Raw genomic sequence first — 19789 nt, 5'->3', positions numbered from 1 at the left:
GCTGGATGCGTTGCTTTGGTTTTCATTTCTTATTCTTTCGCTAGACCTGGGCGTCACCTTTCTGCTTTTTTTTTTTTTCTCTCGATACCATGGGGCTTGTGATGATGCGATGTTTCTATTTTTATCTTCTCTGCAGGCTGTACCCTGATTTCCCTGTTCTTTCACTTCTTAATCTTCAATGGGCTGCATCTGCGTGGCTTAAACCCATTACATTTCCCCCCCTTTTTCCCACCAAGAACGTGCCATTTTGGGTTGGTGTTGGTGATGATACCCATAGGAAAGCATGGTTCCTATTGTTTTGATACTGGCTGGGTCTGGCCTGGTTAGTTCCACACAGTCGCTACTACATATATTGACTAATCAATAAAAGAAATTCTGAACATTTTTCTATTTTTTGTAATTCTGCCTTCAATTTCCTCTATAGTCCAATCTCTATCTGAATCACAACTGTTCTAGCCTGCTGCTTGCAACTCGCTCCGCTGCTGGTCGACCAGCACGACGCCCAAATACAGTCCCAGAAGTCAATCCACTTCCACCAGGGTAGTTATCATAGAAGATGCCTCCAAGTATCTCACCCACACAATACAACCCAGGAATCTCCTTATTCGTCTCCGAAATAACCGCCGCAGTTTCCGGATTCACAGCCAATCCATCAAAAGTAAACGTGATACCCGCCGTAACCTGAATAGCTAGAAAAGGCGGGTTATCAATCGGCAAAGCCCAATTCGACTTCGGAATCGCCAGCCCCGTAGTCCCAAGCCCATCCTTAACAGCAGGATCCCACCTCTTCTGCCCATCCGCATCTTCAACAGAAGCATTATACTCCCTACCACACTCTACAAACCGTCCAGGATCAACAAGTCCAACCTCCACACACTTTCCCGCAAGTTCTTCCAAGGACGCTCCCTCAATGCGCCGAACAATCTCACCACGATACTCCTCCCGCATCAACCCGACAGTCCACGCATCCCAAACCTGAAACGCAATCTGTCTAGGCTGCCCAAGAATCCGCCCCCCAATCATCGCATACGTATAATTCCGCATATCAACCCCTTCATCCACAAACCTCTCCCCACCGAGTAACCATAATCCCAAGCGGATACCCGCTCTTCCATGGCGGTTTTTTGAGGGGTTGTAGGATTGAGGGATTGGATTGTAGATGTAGGTGACTTGTAGGTTGGGAGTGTGGTTTTATACTCTGTTACACTTAGGGCTCTGCGGAGGGTTGGTGTTCCCCCACACTCCCCGCAGTCGGGGTGTCGATCTCCGTGGGATTTTGAAATTGTGAGGTTTGAGTAGTTGAGTGTCAAGAGTTCGCCGACAGATTTCTCAGGGATATTGGACAATATGGAAAGATCTATCCAGAGTCCATATTGCATACCTGGAGGTGTTTGAGTATCATAAAACACATGGACCGATCTACTTCCCTATGTTGTGTATGATGTTCTCAAAATAAATCGCAATGCAATTATGATAATCGATATTCAACTATTATCTTAGTCGCCGGTTCTGATATGACCACGGCAGACAATGCAGAACCAGCCCCAACGCCAAATGGTAATCCATGTCCAACGAATAGAACGCACGTAGAAAATTACTGAGCGCGACAGCACCAGGCATACCACAGCCCCATTTGCCTGGAACAACCAAAATATCTAACGAATCCGGTCCAGCTTGGCCCGGTTCATGGCAATTTGATCGTCGACAAAGTCGCTCTACAGCCAGTTAGTCTCATCTTCATACCCATACCAGATTGAAGAAATCGCAAAAAAACTCACCTTGCCTGTGATACGCTCCAGATGTCTGTTCTGCTCATCCAGTTCCTTGCCAGTGGCCTTAGCAAGACCGTTCAACCGACCAGTAGCACCACTGAGCAGATCCAAGTTTTGCTCGATTTCGTCTTCGAGTGCCTCGTCCTCGCTATCCGCCTCGAATTGGTACTTAGCACGCTCGGTGACACTCGCCTTCTTGCCCTTGCCCTGTTTCGCCGCATCGCGGTCAATATCACGGAACACCCGCTCCATGCGCTGATTAGTCCCGTGTGCCTCAGCCCGTGTACCGTCGCGGATATCACGATCCTCACGGTGTGTATTAAGGACCTTCTCATCGCGCTCGCGCCGGCGTTGCGAGGCAGTAAAAGGGTTCGACACGTGCACGGCGAACATGCTTTTGTTGAGTGTCTTGAGCTCCCTTGCCTTGTCCTCTGCGATGCGGCCTTCAATGGTCGTCATGTCCAGGCTCTTCTCCGCATCGTGGATTGACTCGCCCTGCGCACCGAGTCGGGCCAAAGTAGAGCGGCCGGTTTCTTCGGCCTGTGCGGCAGCTCGGAGTGCATTCCGTGTCGACGCCACATCACCTTGCTTTATGAAGCGCATCTCGTTCTTCGTCGCCTGAACGGACTCTTCTTCCTCTTCTTCGGCTGTCAGCTGTCGCTCCTGGAAGGTCGCCATGCTGTATTCGTTGCTGCCGCCACCGTAGTTCTGTGCTGGGCCACCTTGACCACCTTGGCCCTCGGAGTACGGTGGCGGCGCAGCACCCGAGTTGTCTGGGCTCCGGTTCTTATTGGCGCCGCCGAACAGCTTGTTGCGATCCGACGCAGACGGGTCATTGGGATCATCGCCGCCCAGACCTCCGTAGCCACCGCTTCCATACCGCGAGCCTGAGCCGGAGGCTGGGGAACCGGCGCCTGCGCCAGATCCACCGAATCGATCACTGCCGTAGCCGCCTTGGTTTCCGTATTTGTTGGGAGCGTAGCCGGAGGAGTACTTGTTGTCGGAGGGGATGGCGTGGGGGCTGCCGTTTGCGGTTGGGTGGTCGGCAGGTGAGGCAACACCGGCGCCAATCTTGGCTTTTGTGTATGGGTCTACTGGAATTGGTTGGGCGTAAGGGTTGGAGGGGTTGGAGGGGCTTTTGTCCTTCTTGCGCGAGCCAAAGAGTGCTCGGCGACTAGATTCCTCGTCACCATCGCTTTTCTTGAAAAGACCCATGATGTTGGGGAATAGGGCTGTGAGAGTTGTTGAATGAAATTAAAATGATCGAGGGTAAAGGGGAGTACACAAAAGAAAGGAGAAAGAAAATGAAATGAGACAAAAGAAAGAATTAATGTGAGACGCCTTCAGGGGAGCTAGATGTTCGAGATCGCCGCCTGATGGTAATAAACTGACGAGAAGCATACCAAAGTTACTCACTATATTTGTTAGAACATTGCTCCGCAGTAACCATACCAATACCAAAGTTACCCAGTTACATCAGCAGTGGCAGTGCTAACCAAAAACGGGCGCAGTGGCACTTCAACGTCTCTGTTTATTTTTGGCCACAATATTGTTTCTTGCCTGGATGAAATGGCTCCTTTATCGGGGTCTGATGCGGACTACTTTAGGGATAAGGCGCGAAGGGATCTCCTGACTTTGCTAGAAGGCGTGAGTACAGCTCCTTGAGACTCTTATCTGTGCTAACTATCCCCAAGGCCCGAGGTAAGAAGAACCTCGTCATAAGCCAGGAACTGGCCGGCCCAGTGGGGCTATTTGTGAAGTTCTCCGTGCTTCAGGAGTATGGTGTGGACCGGGTCTTCTTACTTGAAAATGCAAACATCGACTCATCACAACGCAATGTTGTATTCCTTGTTCGTGGCGAGAAAGCTCGCCACGTTCGAATTGTGGCAGGTATGACATTGTCTCTTTTTTGCCCCCTTTCGGCTTGTTAGACTGTAGATTAGATCTCCTTATTTGGGTCCATGATGGGCCTTCATTAGATTACACAGAGGCTTTTCTACTCTGTGTAATCTGGAGAAATGTTCCCTATATTGATATTTCTTTACAACATTTTTGCAAGCTCGTTTCATTAGGGCCCTTTCCTGCTATCTCTGATTGAGTGCCATCAGGATGAGCTGACATTTATATCTTAGAACAAATCAAACGCCTGCAGAATAATGGGAACGTTGAACATGAGTTCTCCATCTTCTTTGCTCCAAGACGGACCCTTGTAAGCAATGCGGTCTTGGAGGAGGCGGGGATTATCGGCGACGTGAACATCGCCGAGCTTCCCCTCTATTTCATGCCTCTAGAACAAGATATCTTGTCACTAGAACTGGATGAGTCGTTTGGAGACCTGTACTTGGTAAGTTGTTAGGTTGCTAACGTTTGAATAAGACGTTTTCTGACCTTCCTATTCAGCACAAAGATCCCGGGTGTATCTTTCATGCCGCCAAGGCTCTCATGGGCGTCCAGCAGCGCCATGGCTATTTCCCACGCATTGTCGGAAAAGGCGATAATGCCCGGCGTTTGGCAGATCTCCTGTTGCGCATGAGAAAAGAACTCGACGCAGAGGGGAGCTCTGGACTAGCTGATCCCTCTGCACGAGGGCTGTTGCCAAGTGCGAGTGTAGAGAACTTGATCGTTATAGACCGTGATGTGGACTTCGGGACGCCTCTTCTCACACAGCTCACTTATGAAGGCTTAATTGATGAATATGTCGGCATAAAGAACAACCAAGCAGACGTTGATACGAGCATTGTCGGTGCTGCTCCCACGCCACAGTCCCAAGAGTCATCCAAGACACCCCAGCAAGTCAAGCAGGGGCTGAAAAGAAAGATCCAGCTAGATGCCTCGGATCAGTTGTTCAGCCAGCTGCGAGATGCAAACTTTGCAATCGTGGGCGATATCCTGAATAAGGTGGCACGCCGCTTAGAAAATGAGTACGAGAGCCGCCACACGGCTAAAACAACAGGCGAGCTTCGAGAGTTTGTCAACCGATTACCAACCTACCAACTGGAACACCAAAGCCTTCGAACCCATACCAACCTCGCAGAGGAAATAATGCGACTCACCCGCTCCGAAACCTTCCGCAAAACTTTAGAAGTCCAGCAGAACAACGCAGCCGGTGCTGACTCCACATACCAGCACGAGACAATCGAAGAGCTCATAGCTCGAGATGTCCCACTAAAGACCGTGCTACGGCTCCTATGCCTGGAGTCCTGCATGTCTGGGGGCCTCCGCCCCCGCGACCTAGAGAATTTCAAGAGACTGGTCGTCCAAGCGTACGGCCACCAGCACCTCCTCACATTCTGGGCACTAGAGAAAATGGACCTTCTCCAGCCTAGATCCTCAGCAACGACAATGCTCCTCCCTACATCGGGCGCGCAAGCAGGATCCAAGACCAACTACGGGTACCTGCGCAAGAACCTCCGTCTTGTCATCGAAGAGGTCAGCGAGAAAGATCCAAACGATATCTCCTACGTGTACAGTGGCTTTGCGCCTCTCAGCGTCCGCTTAGTTCAATGTGTGTTACAAAAGTCCTACATGGTCTCGCTAATCAAGGGAGGTACGCCGGCCGCCTCGCTGAATACCGCTAGTACAACGTCGCCTGGCTGGCTTGGCTTCGAGGACGTTGTCAAAAGTGCTCGCGGTGCGACTTTCAGCATTGTCCAGAAGGGCGATGATAAGGCTGTGCGGGCTCGTCAAACGCTGAGCGGTAACTCTGCTACAAAGGCTGTGTATGTCTTTTTCTTAGGAGGTATCACGTTCACGGAGATCGCCGCGTTGCGCTTCATTGCTGCGCAAGAGGCTCCGCGGAGGAAGATCATTATCTGTACAACGAGTATCATTAGTGGTGATCGGATGATGGAGGCGGCTATCGAGAAGGGTAGCTTTGCCAAGGCGGAGTAAACGGGTTAATCTACGCCTAAGTGACCATACTGATATCTATGTATGTCATTTTCTGAAGAAAATGAGTAGCAAGCTCTACAGTTTTATTTTTAATGTAAAGACAGAGGCATCAATAGCTGTTTGGCTTGTTTGGCGTGGAGGTTTTCAATAATATTCACATGGTTCCGTCATATTCTAGATTTCAACATAGTTAGCTAATGGATATACATATCTCAGAGATAGTTCTAATAGCTAAATCCAGAATGAACACCCATCAACCGACCCTGATACCGCTCTATGACCTCACCGAGCCGCACCATAACACCAGCAGAAAGAGTACGTATCTGCTCCTGCGGGTCAATAACCGCTGAGCTTGGATCAGCCCGCGCAGCTGAAGGCGGCGTCCGGTCAAAGACCTGGGAAGCCCACTCGCGCAACTCGATCACCTGCGTGGCGTACTCGGTAACAAGACGCTGTTCGCCATTTGAGCCAGACCCAATGTTGAGATCCACCACAGCAAGGAAGAGGGATAGGAGTGCGGCAGTGACTGTTGGCTCGCTGGATATCGAGGCTGTGTGCAGCGCTAAGAGGAGTGAGAGGGTTTCATGAGTGAGGCCTGGGAGGAAGGGGGTATTGGGGCCTGTTGTGGAGAGGATGAGGGAGAGGGTTTGGAGGAAGAGGGTTAGGAGATGGGGGATGAAGAATGGGTTGTATGAGGATGTGGAGGACCTAGGGCGATGTTAGTATAAATGATGTGAAATGAGATGGAGACATAAGACATACGACGAGAACTGCAGCATTATTATTTCAAATCTGCCCTGCAGTGGGAAGAAGAAACCCTCGGCAAGAACCTTGTGTAGATCCTTGATTGTGGAGCTCTGGCGCTGGGCGTCACGCTGGTTTCGTTTCTTCTCGACTTCCATACGCGATGAGAAGGTTCGAACCTTGAGAGCGTTGGGGCCAGCCATTGTATCTGCTGCGTCGGCTGCGAGCGGCTCCAAGGACGCACGGGACATTTTCTGGGTGAGCGTTGCAATGGGAGACTCATTTGCTCCTGAATACATCGCCTCCAGGGCAGGCGAGAGCCGTTTGGATGGGAATGAGGTATCGCCAGTAGTTGGGAGACGCAGTGCTTTGGCATCAGCTTCTCCATTGCCGGCTAACTCGCGCGCACTCAGACCCAGGGCTGTAAGAACAGCGGATCTCTGGACTTGAGAAAGGTCGCCATCGAAGTAGATGGCAGTAAACCAGCGGCCCATTTTTAAAGGCTGGGACACAATCAATGCAATCATGCTTTGTAGGCGAGATTCATGGAATGTCGGATGATTGTTGTCGTTTTGAAAACCCACAATAGTCAGAGCTAGCTCCTCGATCTGCTCGGAAAGCTCAGTTCCGAATCCTATCTTTCGTCGAATTAAGGATGGGGCAGTGGTGATGGCGAGATGATAGCGCTCGACATTTTCGGTATCTCGGAGAGATGGGATCAAATCACGGATGTATCTTAAATTTGTTAGCAAAATCCATATCAGCAAACAATCTGTACTTACACAGGCGCTGTCGGCTTATTCCGCTGGATCAATGTGGGATCGTCATCAGAATCATATGCATCATCGTCCGGCTTTTCATACGGAATGAGATCTTCGTCTTCATCTTCATCTTCATCTTCGTCGCTATCCTCAACTTCTTCAATAGCAACAATCTTGCTTGTATGGTGGCGGGAAAATTGTACTTTCGGCTTTTGTGCAGGCTTGGAGCGGACCAGTTGTGGTTTTGCTGGTAATGCCTCTTGCAATGCTTTGATGGATTCAGGCGAGCCGACCTTGTCTTGGACCTTTGGTAAATTCAAATACCAAAGAGCTTCCTCACTTCGCATCTCCTCTAGGTCGAATTTCAGTACTTTGTCTGGTTGCTCGATGAGTTCAGATATCCCAGTCCCAACGAGCATGCCGAGAAGTCGTGCTCTGTTAGAGGATGCAGCGAGTCGATTGGAGACTGCGTTGAGATATGCTCCTGACCGGCCTACTTCTTTCACTTGGGCTTGATCTAGCCGATAGAGGTGGCCAGCGGCAAGAAGAATCACTTGTGCGGTGGCTATTCAATGTCAGAGGTTGCTATTGGGATGTAGATTGTTGACAAACCATTCTGGACCACATTTGGGACATGTTTGATAGAGAACTTGTCTCCAAATTGCTCAAGGCTCCGTATGAGCAGTGACTTCAACATATCTGTTGCAGGTCCTTAGTCTCATTGTCTGTATTTCCTTCGGGAATGTGAACTTACCACCGCGGTTGCTAAAAGTGGCCAACAGTGCACGACGTAGTCCTAATGTGTTTATCGAGCCACCTTGCGACTTTGAGAGCCATTCCATGACTTGAGTTTCCAGGTCTGGATGAGAAGAAATCACAGCGGAAATCAAAGCTGCCACCTCTTCAATGCGCTCTGAGGGAATGATTGCCTGGCTCACTGCCCCCGATAGATCATCTGAAAAGTGCTTTATTTGTATATCACGGAAGATCGCTTCTACAAATGCAAGCTGCTCCGTTCGCCTGAGATGGTTTAATAATGTTCCGAAACACGCCGGCGAGGACTGCCCAAGCAGTAGACCCGAATAGATTTCTTTAACGACCTGATCTATACAATGTTAGTCCGTGGCCCAAAAAAAGTCCATAGCTGGATACTCACCTGTATATCCAAGGCTCAAAGCTCGCCCTGTCAACAAAGCAACTGAGGTCCAGTCGCTTTCATTATCTGGGGCTAGTCTCGCCGCCATATGAGAAATATTGTGCCCAAGCCATGATGCATATTGGGAACCATTTACAACCCAAGAGATTGAAGATACTGATTTGGACTCATCAACAACAGTAAAAGCCTCGGCTGCTGTCGATAGAATCTTGCCAGCAGCAACAAGCGACACAAGCTCTCTCCACGTAACTTGCTGTCGGGTCTTGTTGTTATAGATGGCCGAAATGTCAGAAGAAAGACGGAACAAAAAGTCTCTTGGCTCTAGCAAAGCAGCAAGCACAGTCAAGAGATCCTGGATACCGAGTTGGCTGCTTGAACCTTGGGGCTGTTGGGCAGAAGCGCGGGCTGCGTTGATTAGAGATCGTAACTGAGCCACCAAGGAACCGAGACCCGCGACGCTGCTAAGACATCTCAGTAATGCTGCTCGGGCTTTGGCATCTTTCCCTTTGCTATCTCTTGCATCTAGGGATCCCCAATGATCTGGAATCGTGGTGCTGACTAATATTTGGAGAATTTGAGCTGTGATGGGACTTGCAACGCGGAGGTCGAAGTCCTTTGTAACTTTAGATTTGCTGAAGGGATCAAGGGCTGCTAAAATAGCAGACAGCTGTTCCCGATCGGGACTGCTTTTGAGTAGATCTATAATGTGACGTGATGATACATGTTCAGGATCGAAGTTGTTTCTTGCTGGCAGATCAGCACGCAGAGGCTCAGCAGCAGGTGTAACAAGGGCATCCGAATCTCGCTTGACAGTTTTCACTGCCGTCAGAAGGCCCTCCATTTTCGATTCGAATATCACTTCGGGGGAAAAGAGAGGTTGTGCCTGAGGTGAAGATCCATTACAGTATGCGGGCCTGAGATTAGTCAGCCATAGTCAACCCCGAGGCAGCCCACGCGCAGGTGATGTTATCAACTCATCCTCTTCATTACCAGTGACTTGAATACTTTGCTGATCATATCAAACGCTGAACTGAATCTGTACCTGAAAAAACTCTCATAAAGTTCACTCCGTCTGCCAGCCACTGTACCGAACGTTGACCCGTGTAACGCGACTTGATACTGTGCCTATTTACTTTCACCAGTTGCCCATAACAGGATCCTATCAAGATGGATGTTGATGTGGCAACCCCAGATGCTCCGGAAGCTCCGATTTACGTGGATCCACAAGGTCGATGGTTCGTTGGATGACCTTTGAGACCTCAGATCTGCTCTAATACCCCACAGGAAGCACCTCTACAACGTCCTAAGTAAACGTGGTCCTTTTACAGATGAAGATTGGAACCCTGGCCCCGAGCCTATCAATGCCCTAGAATCTTCCAAAATCCTGTAAGTTGATTCACTTTAGAGAGATTACTTTTGCTAATATTAATCATAGGGTGATGTTTGTCAACCTCGCAAAGTTGTGATATTCTATCAAGATGAAGGGCTGACTGAAATATAGCGGAGCTGGTGGACTAGGATGTGAGATCTTAAAGAATCTTGCACTGTCAGGATTCAAAGACATTCATGTCATCGATATGGGTATGTGCTTCAACTCATAATGCCAAGACCAGAAGCTTACAGTTGACAGACACTATTGACATATCAAATCTCAACCGGCAGTTCCTGTTCCGGCAGGCAGATATTGGAAAGCCCAAAGCCGAAGTCGCCGCTGCTTTTGTGCAAAAGCGAGTGAAGGGAGTGAAGATCACACCCTACGTCGGCAAGATCCAGGATAAAGATGAAGACTACTACATGCAGTTCAGTATTGTCGTCTGTGGCTTGGACAGTATCGAAGCTCGGCGCTGGATCAATTCCACATTGATCTCGATGGTCGATGAAGATGATCCCTTGAGCCTGAAGCCCCTTGTTGATGGCGGAACCGAAGGTACCTACCTGCATCGTTGAACTCGGCCAAGAACATGTTGCTGATATATCAAACAGGTTTCAAGGGCCAAGCTCGTGTCATTCTACCATCTATCTCATCCTGCATTGAGTGTCAACTGGATATGCACGCACCTCGTCCAGCAGTTCCTCTCTGCACTATTGCCACCATCCCGCGTCAGCCTCAACACTGTATTGAGTGGGCGCACCAGATCGCATGGCAAGAGAAGCGCAAAGATGACACCTTTGACAGCGACGACATGGAACATATATCGTGGATTTACAATGCCGCTTACGAACGTGCTCAGCACTTCCATATCCATGGCGTTACCTTCCAGATGACCCAGGGTGTGGTCAAAAATATCATTCCGGCTATCGCATCAACTAATGCCGTCATTGCGGCCTCCACAACTTCAGAAGTGCTCAAGATCGCCACTAGCTGCAATCCATTCCTAACCAACTACATGATGTACGCTGGCGAGGAAGGGGTATACACTTACACCTTCGAGGCAGAGAAGAAGCCCGACTGCCCCGTGTGCGGAGAACTTGCCCGGAAGCTGAACGTGGATCCCAATATGACCCTGGGCGAATTCATCGACAGCCTTGGTGAAAGGGCCGAGGCTCAATTGAAGAAGCCTAGTATGCGAACCGAAGAGAAGACCCTCTACCAGCGCTTCCCACCTCAGCTAGAGGAAATGACTCGGCCTCATCTGGCGAAAAAGCTGGCGGATTTGATCGATGATGGCGAGGAAGTCGCTGTAAGCGACCCAGCCTACACCACCACGTTCCGCTTCCGTCTTCATTTCAAATAAGGGCAAACTGACCTGCCTTTCCATGTGGAATTTACGAGAAATCAGATATCTTATGACCGGAATGATTAGCCTTAATTAACTGCGTAGAATTCAAAAGATAGCTGTTGGGCTCTTTTCTAAGACAATTAACACATCCAGACTCCAGCCTGTGAGGCGAAGCCCTGATCGACTTTTCGTAAATGTACAGCGCAAAGGCAGCCAAAAGATCCAACGCCAAAGAATGCATATAATAAGGTGTAGTAGAGAAAAGACCGATTGATCAACCCATCAGATCGGTCAGACCTCTCTTCCACCGGTTGCACTTCAGCTTCATAACCTTAACAGCCTCCAAGAAGAGCATGTCACTCTCGAATTGACCAGTGCTCTCCACGTTGAAGATGAAGTGATCCCGCACGCGCCCCAGCTTGACCTTACCCTGGAACTCCTCGTGGCGCAAGCACTCTCTGCTGACAGTATCGTTGAACGCATCCTTCACGACGGCCTTCAGCTCGCCGGCGTGGCCATCATATCCACTTCCACGCTGCGCAGCCTCTGCAGAAGTGACAGGCTCAAGACCAATCACGCCCTTAGGGAAGCACTTGGCAAACTTCTTCGCATCGTCGCCAATGATGGGACGCTCGATCTTAATATCAGGCAAGAGACGGTACGAAGCGGTAGCCACGGGCGAGAACTTGGCGTGGTCGGCACCGATACCCTTCTGGCAGTGGAGTTCCATCTCGATCTTCTGGCCGGGACGGAGCTTGGCAATCAGAATGTCAGGATTGACAGGTGCAATAGCACCATCGCCGACGAAATACTGTTCCTGACGACCGACAGGCATGTACATGAGGTCCTTAGCGTAAACATGGGCGTTGGTGTACAGCTTGCGGGGGTCCTGCTCGTTCTTGTCTGCGTACTCATTCTTGTAGCATTCCACGTCAAGATGCAGCACAATGGTGTTGAAGTCGCAGGGGCCATCTTCCTCCTCGCCTCCGTCTTCAGACGCCTTCTTGTACCAGTGCATCCAGTTGATTCCCTCGACGGAGCCCTTGAGCGGGATCAGACCCAGCCGTTGTGCGAGCACTTCGTCTTGAATGACGGAAGTGTTGTTGTGAATGAAGCAGTCTTCAATAGCGATGGTGGGGATCTCAGCCATAAGGATGCGACGGAAAGCATTGGCAACTGCGGCGTCGAGACCGACTAGCGAGAAGGATGCATCGAACCGGTCATTGCGGTGGAATTCGACTTTGAAATTCTGTTGGATATAAATGGTCAGAATTGACTGAATTCAGCAGAATATACCTTCCTGGTAAGAGTTTCAGCACATACATTCTTGAATTCGTCGAGTGCCCACCCATGCGACTCTCCGGGCCAATGGCCAGGAAAATCTGTAGAGGGGATATTGGTGACGGTTTCCGCATTGATGCCGATGATCTGAGGCGATTAGTATTCTGAGCTGCATGAAATCATTGCTGGAGACATACACGGCGGCGCTGCAGCTCCTCCTGCGAGGCAACAAGAGGCGCCATGGTGAGCAATTGTAGAGGGTCTGGTGAAGGTTGATGGTAAAATCCGCGATCACCGATAAGAGAGATTTCTCGAAGTAATTTTCTAGTTTGCCTGAGGCAGCCAAGAGGGCTTTATTCTGCACAGAAAATATATATTTACATAATCCATAAATGCAGAATTATGTGAGAAATGCACAGCGCTAACCAAGACGAGGCTAGTGTGGAGCCAACACCCACACAGTATAGTGGCCCCTTCAAGCCAACCAGCACACAGCTGATGACCCGGCAGCTTATCACGTGACGAGCCAAAATGCGACTCCCAACTTGAGACCTCCAACGAGTTCCCTATCCGTAGCGAGCCATATCCACCCATTGAATGCGCCTGGATTGAGGATCATCTCCCTTCTTTTCCCTCTTGGACCTCCGATTCTTCATCCTCTATGGCCGCTTCTTTCGCCCGCCTAGCGGGCAATGCGCCCAAAAGGCTCTGCCTCCGCCCCTCCTCGCTCATCACATCCATTCCTCGTTCCCGCTCGATAACCACCTCTGTTCCTCGCCGTCATGCAGAGGCTACTAGCTACCAAGCCACACGACTTGTGCCGACCGACCCGACCTTCACCTCCCTCGCCAACAAGGGTATTCCCGAGGACCCCGAGGCTTCTGCCCTTGAATCCGAGGCCGAAGGGACCGACCGCAAGATCCGTCATTACACTGTCAACTTCGGTCCTCAGCATCCTGCTGCTCACGGTGTGCTCCGATTGATTCTGGAGCTCAATGGCGAAGAGATTGTTCGCTCCGATCCCCACGTCGGTCTGCTTCACCGTGGTACCGAGAAGTTGATTGAGTACAAAACCTACATGCAGGCCCTGCCTTACTTTGACCGATTGGACTACGTCTCCATGATGACCAACGAGCAGTGCTTCTCTTTGGCCGTTGAGAAGCTGTTGAACGTCGATATCCCTGACCGTGCCAAGTGGATCCGTACCTTGTTCGGCGAGATCACCCGAGTTCTGAACCACCTCATGTCCGTCCTGTCCCACGCAATGGACGTGGGTGCCCTGACTCCTTTCCTGTGGGGTTTCGAGGAGCGTGAGAAGCTTATGGTGAGTAATTGAGAGTCGCCAAAAGCCACTGCAGCTAGGTCTTATTCAACTGATACTTCGGATGCTTTAGGAATTCTATGAGCGTGTCTCCGGTGCCCGTCTCCACGCTGCTTACGTTCGCCCCGGTGGTGTGTCGCAGGATATCCCCCTTGGTCTTTTGGATGACATCTACCAGTGGGCCACTCAGTTCGGTGACCGCATTGACGAGACCGAGGAGCTGCTCACGGATAACCGTATCTGGAAGGCCAGAACCCAGGGTGTTGGTGTTGTTAACGCCACCGATGCGCTCAACATGAGTTTCACCGGTGTCATGCTCCGTGGCTCGGGTGTTCCTTATGATATCCGCAAGTCGCAGCCATACGATGCCTATGATCAGGTTGAGTTCGACGTTCCCGTCGGTGTCAACGGTGACTGCTACGACCGTTACCTCTGCCGTATGGAGGAGTTCCGCCAGTCTCTCCGTATCATCCACCAGTGCCTGAACAAGATGCCCGAAGGTCCTGTCCGTGTGGAGGACTACAAGATCTCTCCCCCTCCCCGTGCTGCCATGAAGGAGAACATGGAGGCTCTCATTCACCACTTCCTTCTCTTCACCAAGGGTTACTCTGTGCCTCCTGGTGAGACCTACTCAGCCATCGAGGCCCCCAAGGGTGAGATGGGTGTCTTCCTGGTCAGTGATGGCAGTGAGCGGCCATACCGCTGCAAGATCCGTGCTCCTGGTTTCGCCCACTTGGGTGGCTTCGATCAGGTGTCTCGTGGTCACTTGCTCGCCGATGCTGTCGCAATTATTGGTAAGTATTTGTTCTCTTGTCTTCTTGGATTCCAGCTTCTAACCTTGAATTTCTTCTAGGTACCATGGATCTTGTGTTCGGTGAAGTTGATCGATAAACGGTATTGGCAACGCAATAATTAAAAAAAAACCAAACCTGAAGAAAACCTTCCCATGGCACCCTCTTAGATGGTTAGATTCGCCTGTGCTGGGGAAAATCAGAAAAGAGGAACCACCCATTTCTTGATGTGATCTATAAACCCTAGAACTTTCGACGCTGGCTAGGGTGTACCAAATGCTCCATGTTTTCTTCCCATGGCGTTGTGCTATTATGTCTTGTCATTCTCCTTTGTGTGTCTGTTTTTTTTTTCCTACCTCTACTGCTTCAAACAAGCCCTGTGTATAGTGAACATCTGATTCTTCTTCCGTGAGCTGTTTCAATGTAGAGATATTATTCATGAATCTAACTAGCAATAGTTCAAGCCTGATTATTTTATGTAGTACATCTTATCTTTGCATATGAATGTATATACGCAGTGCTAGATCAGATATATAAAAAGGATATCTGCATAGACTGGTCAGTTAGCGATATCTCCTCGGACGACTACGCATCGCTCATTTCTTTCGGGCCAAAGTTAGTCCCGGGATCCCAGGGGCGGTGGCGAACGGGACCGGCAAAAGAAAAAGTCCTCACCGCCCTCAGGGTATATAAAGACACCACGGCCCCCGGAGATTCCTCTTCTTTTCTTTCTTCTTTAGCTCTCTTTGCCTATTGGCTTAGATCAAGTGTAGTATCTGTTCTTTTCAGTTTAATCTCTGAAAGTTTCCGTCCAGGAAACACTTTGATTATTCCTATTTTTGAAACCAGTGACTTGGCCCCTGTGCTTGCGCATGCCTCGTCGCACAGTGTCATTGGGCTCACACTACCCCCGATCGACGCGAACCTTTTCATCAACTGTTCGGCTTGCCCGGGCGCTTGGAGAAGATGTAAAAAATAAAAATTAACAGATGTCTGTTCAGTGTTAAGTCTATGATTTGGCTTTCACAATTCACATTCTAGTCTCACATTACACCGTCCGTGTTGATGCCCATAAACTTCCTGACAGGTTATAAGCCTCTCAGCGCCATCGCCAACCACCCAGGTTACCCACCTACAAACGCTCTCAGTCCTCTTTCGCCGATCACTAACAATCAAGTGCCCTCTCTCCCTGTCGATGGTCACTCTCATCTTGGTACTCCTCCATCAACACACTTATTACCTTATTCTTTCATCTCCCTCTCTCCCTGCCATTTTACATTGTTCAACACAACGGTCACTTTCATTTCCATAAGTTCCAATATGGCAGGCTCGCTTGATCTGCTCTCTGAAGCTAGCTGCCTTCGCCTGGGAGTCCCATGCTCACTTGCTGACGAATATCCTTGCCACGGCGGCTCACACCGCGTATTCGAAGTTGTCTTTGAAGACTCCGTACGATGGGCTGCCCGAGTCCATACCGATTCCAATAATTGGAAAAACGAACTGCGAGCTGTTAGACAATTTCAGTATATCAACAGCAACGCGCAGAGATCAAAGCGCTAAACCTTTTTGTAGAAGCAGAACACCCTGTGCTGTACTCGGAATAGGTCAGTGGTAAGCCGCTAGCGATCTGGAATTTCCAAATCCCTCTGGTTAAACGTCAAAGGCTTCTGGATGACCTCGCAGAATTTCTGTTGCAACTATAGACTACTCCTGTTCCTTGCGCCCTTACTGCAGAGGAAAATTGTCTATACTCAGTCTGGCTCACGAAAAGCCTAGACCGAGGTCTTCGACGAACCCTCAATGGCACTGCTAGATAGGGCAATGCTATTGACTATCTGATCATACGGTCGATGATCCCAAATTATACTGCTGAGTTTGATAAATACACTGGTGTCGGCTTTACCCATAGGGATCTGAATGCGCACAATATTATAAAAAGCGACGACTTCCACTTGACAGGGTAGATATAAAACGTCGCTTCTCTACTGTATAATCTCGTTCTAACAGACGGAATCAAACATAGGGTCATTGACTGGGATTGGATGTCTGTGGCACCGCTGCCAGCCATTATTCACCACCCTTGGTTGATAGCCGATATTCCTGGATAGAATAATGATGGTGTGGTAGAAGGCGAAAGCTTCACAGTAGACCGTCTTTACCTTGAGGATTCTATTAAGAAGAACGAGCTTCCACAGCACCCGCCACTTATAGTGTCAACGTTGCTGAAGGACTCTGGGAAGAGACTGTTTTTCCAATCAGCCTTCCACTTCAAAGACGTCTATAGGAGTTTTGTCCAGACGCACTGTCCACGGACAGAAAAGAACATCAGCGCTGCGAGGTCACAGTTAGATACCGTACTTCGTTTGTGTCCTGAGTTGGGAGATACAGAGGATGTACGGAAAGTCAAGAAGCTACTAGTGAGAAACGACGAAAAATGACGTCGGTAAAAGGAAGACCCTCTTTCAAATTAAAATGGTTCCCACTAGGACTTAGAAATGCTTCTCAGATTTAGATATGACAAAATATTGCACAAATTGCCTGACCCTTCGGACTAAGCTAGCTCTTCTCTTACGTCTCTGAGTTTCATAAGAAAACAGATGACATTTTCTACGTGTCCGCTAAAGATGGCCGCTGCTTCCTGAGTGTCGTGCACCAGTAAGTGAGGAACAAGTTGAAGTCTAGTCTTGCCATTTGAGTGGGGGTATAGGTTTTCTTAGGGGTCGCTCGTAAGGTTAATTGGCCTCTTCAACCTCGCGCAGAATATTTGAATAACTCACTCAATCAAGGTCAAATCATCAATGACGCAGTATCACGCAGATTGCAGAACATTTGGATCGTAGGCCACTGGCTGTACGTTCCTATCACGCTCGCCGACGGCCTACAATGCGGATCCGTTGTAGCCCTCAACGTTATGTCGGTTTGACAGAGTGCGGTCCCGCACAGTGAAAGCAAGAAGACTGTGGGGATATCAGCCTAACAAGAACGCCAGCGATCGTTATTTGGACCTGCTCACAAGCTGAATGAGTATCAAGTCTATCTTAGTTGAAAGATTCCGGGCTTATAACTGACAGAAAATGTGAGATCAAGGAAGGTATGGTAAGATAAATCAATGTATGTCACCTGGTACCCCTCCATCAACACACTTACAGTCATTAGTTAGCGAAATCTGCTTCCGGGCCCAAAACCCAACCCATTTGCGGGTTGGGTGTTGGGCTCTGAGCTTTATGGGCCGGTGCGTGGTCTAAGATTCATGTTAAAGAAAATGAAATAAAGATACTACCAAGCCCACACGCACATCAGAGGTCTCGGTCAGAAAATCAACCATCTAGCTACAAACCCGTGTTTTTTTATATGCAGAAAGTGACAGATTGTCATCATGGTAGCCTCAACTCTGACCTCTTCTTTCTGCTTGAATCTCTTGCATCCTTCTATCACCCAAGACGAAGAATATCGACGACCCTGGAAGGAGTGGCGCGGTCCATTCTTTGATCAGCCGTTCCTTCGGATATGGGATATTTATTCTGGAAGCCAACCCGAAGAGTCGAACTGCATGTTATGAAGACACCCGCACCGACCATTGCGCACGTGGGATTCACGGAAAGAAGCACTGACTACACACGCAAACCACCGTATTTGGGAGCCGACGCCTTTTATCTCTTTCACAACAGATGCATCAGCCTTTGAGGATCTTGCAGACATGAGGACCGAAAGAAGAGGCATGCAAACCCTGACTGTAATCAATCCAAACGTTCGAGTGAGAAACCGATTACCCATTCTTGACATAGCCGCATAGATGTCACATGGAGTATGCAATCCTTACGGACAGACACTTTATTACAGAAATCATTATCTATGCCTTTGGGAAGTTACAGAAGCAGAAGTCAGTAGAAGCTGGGCATGGGACGACCTTAAGAAAAAGGCTAATTGGTATAAGGAGATCGTACTTCCAGCTTTCAAGGAGCATGATCTTAAGCTCAATTGTGCGACACTGGATGAGCAAAACTTTGATCTATCGAGCCTTGGAGATGCCCTTCCGCGTAAGTTTAACGGGTCAGAACACAGAAGCACGATTCTAGCAGTGTTTGATGTATACTCAGGTGGGGAAGATCTTAACAACGAAGAGTGGACCTCATCAAGCGACGAGCAATTGGGGAATTTGAAGTCCGGGTCTGATTGGGGAGACAATGACGATGAAGCTAAAGAAGCTAATGCAACAGATGACATGTTCAAGATACTTGAGGGTGACTGGCCGTGACAAGTAGATTGATTACATGAAAACTTTTGATAGTATATGTAATTGCCGAAACGACCTTTCCTACAGACTACTACAGTAAGAGTAGAAGTAGTAGTCATTTACACTGATCCCTCGCCAAAGCGACATACAGTATACAGCAATTATATATTCGAGTATGTACATTAGAATGATTCATTTTCCGACAGGAACTTAAAGCCTCGTCACGGCCTATCGTGGTCGATTGCCGCTCCAATTCTTAGGCTGCCCTTATGGCGCACGACTGCGAAACCTCTGTGCCTTGCCTATGTATCATAGATTTACTTAGTGCATACTACTCGACAGGGATTGACATTGCCACTCTAATCAACATTACTGCTAGAAACTGAGAGCAAGCAGCCATCAATGAGCGAGCCTAGGGGCCGCGAGATGCCAGTATTCTTGGCGGGTATTACATGCAATTTATACACCACGTTGTCATGTAGTCATGCTTTTCAATACGATTCAATACTTGAAACTGAGCCAAGTCTAAAGAGGATGGGCTCGTTTCACAAGAGGGTTGGAGAAAGGATCTATGACAATAAAGCAGTGAAACCTTTATTATCTAAAGGTAATGTGGATCACGGAGCTCAAGATTATATCTCTTCAGCGTCGCGGTAGCATTTTTTCTTACCACGATCAATCTGAACTTTCATCGAGTAATTGACGGCGGGGAGCTTCTTGAGAATTGAGATGGTGATATCCGGCGAGTTCTGCATGACTCCTATGCTTTCTTTCCTCATGGATTATAACCCCATAAACATCGGATGAAATTAATTTTGTTATGGCGTCGCGAACCAGAATATCGTGTGGCGGAGTTGAAAGAGTGTGCAGGTATAGCTGATTTCGAACATTACTATATGACTATGCAAGTTTACAAACATCCAGATGTTCTAAAGTCGAGTTAAGTGGGTGTGCGAAGGGGCATAACGGCCAATGTCCCAATGGACTTTTTGGTCTAGTTTTGCCTGAATGATGCCTGATTATAGACCGCTTTTTTTTTATCGCTCTATACAGTGTATCGTAAATGAAGCTATTCAAATGTTCCTATCATCATTTCTATCATCGTCATCGCCCTGTAA

The 19789-nt window shown here is 48.9% G+C and overlaps 9 protein-coding genes across 9 annotated transcripts; 5 read left to right on the top strand and 4 right to left on the bottom strand.

Annotated features, from left to right (window-relative positions):
* Positions 1–441: 441 nt before the first annotated feature.
* On the bottom strand, positions 442–1023 carry N7479_008065 (uncharacterized protein; the record flags this gene model as incomplete). The annotated part of the gene is made up of 1 exon (XM_057255759.1): positions 442–1023. One exon carries the CDS (start codon positions 1021–1023, stop codon positions 442–444), a length of 582 nt encoding a protein of 193 aa, XP_057109621.1.
* Positions 1024–1655: 632 nt separating this feature from the next.
* On the bottom strand, positions 1656–2987 carry N7479_008064 (putative plasma membrane SNARE protein (Sec9); the record flags this gene model as incomplete). Its single annotated transcript, XM_057255758.1, has 2 exons — positions 1656–1715; positions 1779–2987. 2 exons carry the CDS (start codon positions 2985–2987, stop codon positions 1656–1658), a joined length of 1269 nt encoding a protein of 422 aa, XP_057109620.1.
* Positions 2988–3245: 258 nt separating this feature from the next.
* Positions 3246–5663, top strand: N7479_008063 (Sec1 family protein; the record flags this gene model as incomplete). Its single annotated transcript, XM_057255757.1, has 4 exons — positions 3246–3419; positions 3467–3662; positions 3905–4116; positions 4173–5663. Coding segments are annotated over 4 exons (2073 nt in total), but the record flags the coding sequence as incomplete, so codon positions are not given.
* Positions 5664–5887: 224 nt separating this feature from the next.
* N7479_008062 (telomere length regulation TEL2 family protein) lies at positions 5888–9165 on the bottom strand (the record flags this gene model as incomplete). The annotated part of the gene is made up of 6 exons (XM_057255756.1): positions 5888–6371; positions 6426–7142; positions 7190–7733; positions 7781–7867; positions 7923–8273; positions 8325–9165. 6 exons carry the CDS (start codon positions 9163–9165, stop codon positions 5888–5890), a joined length of 3024 nt encoding a protein of 1007 aa, XP_057109618.1.
* A 326-nt stretch (positions 9166–9491) lies between these two features.
* On the top strand, positions 9492–11059 carry N7479_008061 (NEDD8-activating protein UBA3; the record flags this gene model as incomplete). The annotated part of the gene is made up of 6 exons (XM_057255755.1): positions 9492–9559; positions 9609–9710; positions 9760–9765; positions 9826–9905; positions 9955–10251; positions 10308–11059. 6 exons carry the CDS (start codon positions 9492–9494, stop codon positions 11057–11059), a joined length of 1305 nt encoding a protein of 434 aa, XP_057109617.1.
* Positions 11060–11318: 259 nt separating this feature from the next.
* N7479_008060 (DNA-directed RNA polymerase core subunit RPC40) lies at positions 11319–12567 on the bottom strand (the record flags this gene model as incomplete). Its single annotated transcript, XM_057255754.1, has 3 exons — positions 11319–12293; positions 12368–12472; positions 12523–12567. 3 exons carry the CDS (start codon positions 12565–12567, stop codon positions 11319–11321), a joined length of 1125 nt encoding a protein of 374 aa, XP_057109616.1.
* A 419-nt stretch (positions 12568–12986) lies between these two features.
* On the top strand, positions 12987–14537 carry N7479_008059 (NADH-quinone oxidoreductase subunit D; the record flags this gene model as incomplete). The annotated part of the gene is made up of 3 exons (XM_057255753.1): positions 12987–13649; positions 13720–14440; positions 14500–14537. 3 exons carry the CDS (start codon positions 12987–12989, stop codon positions 14535–14537), a joined length of 1422 nt encoding a protein of 473 aa, XP_057109615.1.
* A 1220-nt stretch (positions 14538–15757) lies between these two features.
* On the top strand, positions 15758–15997 carry N7479_008058 (uncharacterized protein; the record flags this gene model as incomplete). The annotated part of the gene is made up of 1 exon (XM_057255752.1): positions 15758–15997. The coding sequence occupies one exon, from the start codon at positions 15758–15760 to the stop codon at positions 15995–15997; it is 240 nt and encodes a 79-aa protein (XP_057109614.1).
* Positions 15998–18230: 2233 nt separating this feature from the next.
* N7479_008057 (uncharacterized protein) lies at positions 18231–18692 on the top strand (the record flags this gene model as incomplete). The annotated part of the gene is made up of 2 exons (XM_057255751.1): positions 18231–18474; positions 18535–18692. The coding sequence occupies 2 exons, from the start codon at positions 18231–18233 to the stop codon at positions 18690–18692; spliced, it is 402 nt and encodes a 133-aa protein (XP_057109613.1).
* Between the last annotated feature and the right edge of the window lie 1097 nt (positions 18693–19789).

This window comes from Penicillium vulpinum (assembly GCF_028829585.1).
Source record: "Penicillium vulpinum strain IBT 29486 chromosome Unknown utg000003l_segment0_segment0, whole genome shotgun sequence".
NCBI lineage: Eukaryota > Fungi > Ascomycota > Eurotiomycetes > Eurotiales > Aspergillaceae > Penicillium > Penicillium vulpinum.
The sequence above is the reverse complement of the archived record's forward strand: the minus strand, read 5'-3'. Positions and strand labels throughout refer to the sequence as shown.